Here is a 6,426-nt window from a genome sequence, read left to right on the forward strand (position 1 = left end):
TAAAAATCATTGTAATAAATAAATATAATTTTCTTGTCAAAGTATTTTTTTATTTGTTAATTTTCTAGTAGTAAATTAAAAAAAACTATAATTAATGTTGGATTATATATACAATTGAGGATAGAATATGTGTTTTTTTGCATGATTTTTTTTTTGAGATTTAATAGATACAAAACATAGAAGATTGTTGTAAGACATGTTGATAATTATCTCTAGCTAATTTTCTTTTGTTATCAATACTCAGTCAAATTCATAGTCAATAAGTATATAGCTATATACAATTAAATTAATAAGATATGAGGCCGGCAGCTAAAGCTAAAGCAATGTTATAACAGTTCAAGCATGATGCTATATTTACCAAAAAATGTTCGGTGGGCCCCAAATGTATTGAATATCGGAAACGTCAATAGTCGGCTCGTCGCTCTTTTATCGGACGAGTTTGGTTTTGCTGACCACAATGAGCCAACAGAGGGCTTTGCTCTCTTGCCGGTAGAATCTGGAGCATTGGATTTTTTAACCTTAAGGCTGCCTGTTCCGAAAAAAAGAAAGAAAGAAAACAATGGTGTTGTTTTTATTAAAAATTTGGTTATGATGTAATTAGGTTTAATCTATATAAAATATAAAAGATTGTGTTATAAAACCTGTTGTTAATTATTTTGATAAATATAAAGATAATAAATTTTGTCAGTATTTATTGATGAATATAAAAATAAAAATTATGTCGTAATATACTAATAAAAATAATTTATTAATATTTTTATTTATTTTTGTTAATTTTTTGATAGTATATGAAAAAAAATTATAATTAATTTTATTTTTAATTATATATATATATTGAGGATAAAATATGTGTTCCAAAACATAAAAGACTGTTGGAAGACATGTTGCTAATTATTTCTAACTAATTTCTTTTGTTTCTCTTGCTATAGACAATTAAATTAATAAGTTATGAGATAAAAAGTGGTCGACAGCTAAAGCTAAAGCAATGTGATAACAGTTTTTGCATAATAATATTTACCGCAAAATGTTCGGTGGGCCCCAAAAGTGTTTAAAATCGGAAACGTCAATTTAGTCCGCTCGTCGCTCTTTTATCGGACGAGTTCGGTTTTGCTGACCACAATGAGCCAACAGAGGGCTTTGCTCTCTTGCCGGTAGAATCTGGAGCATTGGATTTTTTAACCTTAAGGCTGCCTGTTTCGACAGAAAGAAAGAAAGAAAACTCTGTCATGTGTATTAATCTGAACAAACTCGATCATGTATATTCTTAGAAATATTCCGTGGGTGTTTTTTATTTTCTTGCAGTGGGTCAGCTTTCAAAATATCCTTTTAAGAAAATAAACAGTTTTTACTTGGAAATAATTAAATCGAGTTGAACCAGTAACTATTGGAATGAGCTGATAACCCAAGTGTTTTCGGGTTAATCTTTGAGCCAGATATAGCATTTATAATTTAAGAAAATATGTTTTTTTTTCTCCAGTTAAATCAATACTTAACAATATTTACTGAATTTCTCTTAAATCAACATGAAATTTACATTTGTCTTCTCAAATGATTTGGTTTTGATCGGTGATAGGTCGAAGATACCATTTATGTAAATTAAAAGAACCGAACTTGAAGGATTGCAAAGACAAAAAAGCAACGTGCGACTCATGTGTGGTTTATCATCACCTATGATTGAGACATAATCCATCAGCTATATACTGAAGACTAAGAGGTGCGAATATGATAGCTTTAAAGTGGCGTGCTTCTCTGAAAAGCTAATGTGAAAGTGATTTTTCTACGGGGACGAATTTAATGAAAAAAAAAAACGTTTATATATATATATATATATATATAAACAAATACATGTTGCAGCCATGTTTTCACATGGCCTCCGAAAAGTTCGACCATTGAAATGGTCCATGGACAATAATAACTTATTTGTAAGTATAGCAAAAATTATTTTTTAAAAAATATATTATAATAATATTTTTTATTTTTTAAATTTATTTTTAATGTCACGTATTAAAACGATTTAAAAATATTAAAAAAATTTAATTAATTTTAAATAAAAAAATATTTAACCTAAAGATGTGCGTTTGAAAGTGTAGTATTAGTAATTTTTTAAAATAATTTTTATTTAAAAATATATTAAAATAATTTTTTTATTTTAAAAAATTATTCTGACATTAACATATTAAAATAATTTAAAATTATTAAAAATAATAATTTAAAATAAAAAAATTCAAAAATTTTTAAAACACAAAACAAGTCAAAAATAAAACGATTCATGTGAAAATATATGACCAGATGATTGCACACAGAGAAAGAAACCACAAGTATTCGAGACAAATGGCAAGCTTGGAAAACAGAGAACAAAATTTCCAACAGGCTGGTTAATGATTCAACAATGACTGGTCGTCCGATGAGCGAGGTGGTTTATTGTCAGTATACGAGTGGTCGGCTGGATAATCGAACGATTTTAAAAAAGTTCAAGATGGTCTCGCGTTGGGCAGCCAGTGATACCTGTCAAATTCGGCCTTGAATTGACAGGTCCATGATGAACCTATCTCACTGACGTGGATCCCTGGGGAGTGTGTTTGTCTGGTGTGGTTAACTGCATGTCAAATTATGATCGGCAGTTTTATATTTTACCCTTTTCACATAGATATTTTATAGGTATTAACGGCGAACTAATAAAGAACCCACTCGATATAAGTCACTAAGTAAAGGTTGAACGCCTTGAGAGTGTTAGTACGAATTAATTAATTATTCAATTGAGAGTTTTATTTCTAAATTAATTGAATTTTTATAAACGATATGTTGCTATTATCAACGACATAAATGGCTACTGTAGAGCTAATATTTATTATTGTGGTAATAATTATTTTTTAAAAATTAATTTTTATCTTTTAAAATAAATTTAACATGATACATTAAACGATTAAAAAAATAGCATTTCTTTCAATCATTGGCGGTCGTTTCTTTTGGTTTTATTAAGATTTGGACACCAAGTATTCAACAGGACCTATGCAGGTACTGTTGTCATGAATATTCTAGAAACGTGGGACCGCTCATGCTGCTCGTGTGTAATGTGGGGTTCAATTCATGTAAATCGCACGACTTGCCCATGTCTTTCTTATTGATTACAAATAGCATTGAGAATTAAAGAATATTATCTTGCGTTCCAATTTATTCTGCAAAAACTATAAAGAAGTGACAAAATGATGTATACAAACTAGTTATTTATTGTTTGTAAGTATTATTGTATTGTAAAGACAAAAGTAAGATTCAACCAATGGAGTAGTTTTTGAACATATAAAATATCCAATTTATTGAATTGTTGATATGAGATATTGGGTTAACTGGATTTATTTTTATACGATGTTTTTCTTATTAGAAAAATGGTTCTGATCTAATTAGGTTTAATACATATAAAATATAAAAAATTGATGTAAAATATGTTTTTTTTATTTATACACTATAAAAAATTAATGTAAAATATGTTTTTTTTATTTATACACAAAACAATGGTGTTTTTGGATCTAATTAGTAAGAACATGTTAATTATCTTGATAGATATAGTAATAAAAGATTTTGTTAATAAAAATTATCATAATATATCAATACAATATTTTTATTGATATATCTATTTGTATTTGTTAATTTTGTGATAATATATAAAAAAAATCTCTATACTAAAAAACATATATTTTATCCCCTCTCTCTCTATATATATATATAGAGAGAGAGAGGATAAAATATATACAGGATAAAATATGTGTTTTTTAGCATGGAAATTTTTGTTTTAAGGTTTAATAGAAACAAAACATAAAAGATTGTTGCAAGACATGTTGCTAAATATTTCTAGCTAATTTCTTTTGTTTCTCAATTAAATTAATAAGATATGACATAAAAAGTGGTCGGCAGCTGAACCAAATGCCATGCTATGGCAGTTGATGCATCATACTCTTTACCACAAAATGTTCGGTGGGCCCCAAATGTGTACAAAATGGGAAACGTCAAGTCGGCTCCTCGCTCTTTTATCGGACGAGTTTGGTTTTGCTGAACACGATGAGCCAACATAGGGCTTTGCTTTCTTGCCGATAAAATCTGGAGCATTGGATTTTTTAATCTTAAGGCTGCCTGTTTCGACAAAAAGAAAGAAAAAAAACTCGGTCATGTGTAGTAATTTGATCATGCATGTTTTTAGGAATATTCCGTGGTTGTTTTCAATTTCTGATAGTGGCCAGGTTTAAGAATATTCTAAAATAAAATAAATAGTTTTGAGTGAGGCAGGTTGATATGGTAATTATTAAATTAAGTCATAACCCGAGTCTTCTTTGAGCCGGACCTAGCATTTATGATTTAAAAAAAAAAATATTTTAATTTTTTTCATTTAAATCAATATTTAAAAACATTTATTGAATTTCTCTTAAATCACCAAATTAACATGAAATTAACAGTTGATTTTTCTTCGGGGACGAGTTTAATGGAGAAAAAAAAAAAACCTTAAAGGACCATTAATTTTTCAAGAGAAGCATGTAACTTTCAATGCCTCTCACGGGCCGCCGGCCCCATGTGTATCAATTTGTCGGGTGCGGTGGAGTCACGAAATTATTACCATTCACACCTAGAAATATAATATTAATCTTATTGATTATCAAAAACTTATAAAAAATTTAATTTTTAAAATAAATATTTATAAAATTAAATATGAAATTTATGAGATTGTAAAAGTCTTATAAAAAAAATATAAATAATTTTTTTTAAATTTAGTAGAGTTTATAACCAGATCATAAATTCAACAAATTAAATTATAAAGTCCTGATAGATCTAATATGTTATTATCTTAATTAAAAATAATATATTTTATCCTGATGGATTTATTATCTTAATTAAAAATAATATATTTTAAAAAAATTAAATTAGATTATATTTAAATTTGAGGTAAATAAGAAATTAGGTTAGGAAATTTTAATATTGATTTGTTGAATCAGATTTAATATTATTATAAAAATTTAAATATTTTTTATTTAAAATTTTTTAATTCGACTCGTAATATAACTTAAACACAGTACAATAAAATATAAAATATAAAATATTTTGAGGAATCCTCGGGATAAAAGATTGTTTTGGGACATTTTTATGGTTTCTTTTCTTATCTAATCAATTAAGCTCATAGTGAATAAAGTATATACAATTAAATTAAATAACACGTAAGACAAAAATAAATGTTCGAAACTCGAAAGCTAAAGCTAAAGTGATGCGACGTGGAGCCACTAGTCGAAAGTTGTGACGTCAGGTTGTTGGTTCGTCGTTCGTTTCTCAGGCGAGGGTGGTTCTGCTGAACACAATGAACCAATAGAGTGCTTTGCTTTCTTACTCGGAGAAACTGGAGGCTTGGATTTATTGATCTATAGGTTGTCTGTTTCTAGAAAAGAAAGAAAGAAATATTTATATTATCAATGCAATGAAATGACCAAATAACATTTAAATATTATCATAGCGTTTTTTCATACCTAAGGAAGTACTATACTATTTTTTTTTTCATTGTTTGAGTTTGAAATTATATGTGTGACCCTATTTATCTAGAAAAAAAGGTATTTGGTAATTTGACCAATCCTTGAAGTCATCATATTATATTTAATTAATTATTTTTATTAAAATAATATTATTTTATTTAAAAATAAATTTATGGTGTTAATTGAATCACTTAAAACACAATTAGATCAACTAGGTTTTAATAACTCAATGTCTATTTTAATTTTTTAAATTAAATTTTAAATTATGAATTTCTCAAATTAACATGTGTATTATCTAGAAGAATTTATTAAATTTATCTATAATTAGTCAATAGTCAATCGATGAGGGAATTTGGTTTTGATTGATGGAGAAATTAATTTAAAGGTACCATGCAAGGGGAAAAAAAAACATTTAAAGGGAAACGGACCCACCATCGATTATTGTTATTCGTTTAATTATAAATACAGTTGAGAGAATGCTGCTCGCTGCACTCTTAGGTACAGTTTCCCTCTTAGATCCAGTTAGAATCTCCCATATCTGTCAACATGCCAGAAATCCTATTCACAAAGAAACTCTCAAAAACTGACATTGAATATAGAATGGCAGTCCCGATGAAAAGCCTCGACGCTTTCCAAATCCCAGAAGGAAAACACTCTAAAGAATTTGGTGTCACTGACATCCATGGCAAGAGGTGGAGGTTCCGATGTTGTACAAGAAAAACCGACCCCTACCCTAAACCAGTCCTGTCTTCAGGTTGGATAGAGTTCGCCAAAACAAGAAGTCTCAAAGTAGGAGATGAAGTCACCTTCTCTGTGGTGGGCATGAAGAGAGCTGAGGATCTGGAATTGGGAATTCAAGCTCGGAAAAAAATCAAGTTATTCGGCAAAGTTTTGTGGAGTGATCCTCTGTGAAGAAGAAGAA

General features: G+C 28.3%; 1 protein-coding gene across 1 annotated transcript; it reads left to right on the forward strand.

The window, feature by feature from the left end:
* Positions 1 to 6,050: 6,050 nt before the first annotated feature.
* On the forward strand, positions 6,051 to 6,416 carry LOC105109428 (AP2/ERF and B3 domain-containing transcription repressor RAV2-like). Its single transcript, XM_011004151.1, has one exon. It carries the CDS (start codon positions 6,051 to 6,053, stop codon positions 6,414 to 6,416), a length of 366 nt encoding a protein of 121 aa, XP_011002453.1.
* The last annotated feature ends 10 nt before the right edge of the window (positions 6,417 to 6,426 follow it).

Source organism: Populus euphratica, unplaced genomic scaffold (assembly GCF_000495115.2).
Source record: "Populus euphratica unplaced genomic scaffold, PopEup_1.0 scaffold214.1, whole genome shotgun sequence".
Lineage (NCBI taxonomy): Eukaryota > Viridiplantae > Streptophyta > Magnoliopsida > Malpighiales > Salicaceae > Populus > Populus euphratica.

Excerpts from the sequence above, each read along its gene's own strand:
- LOC105109428 (XM_011004151.1), top strand. The coding sequence starts at position 6,051 with ATGCCAGAAATCCTATTCACAAAGAAACTCTCAAAAACTGACATTGAA.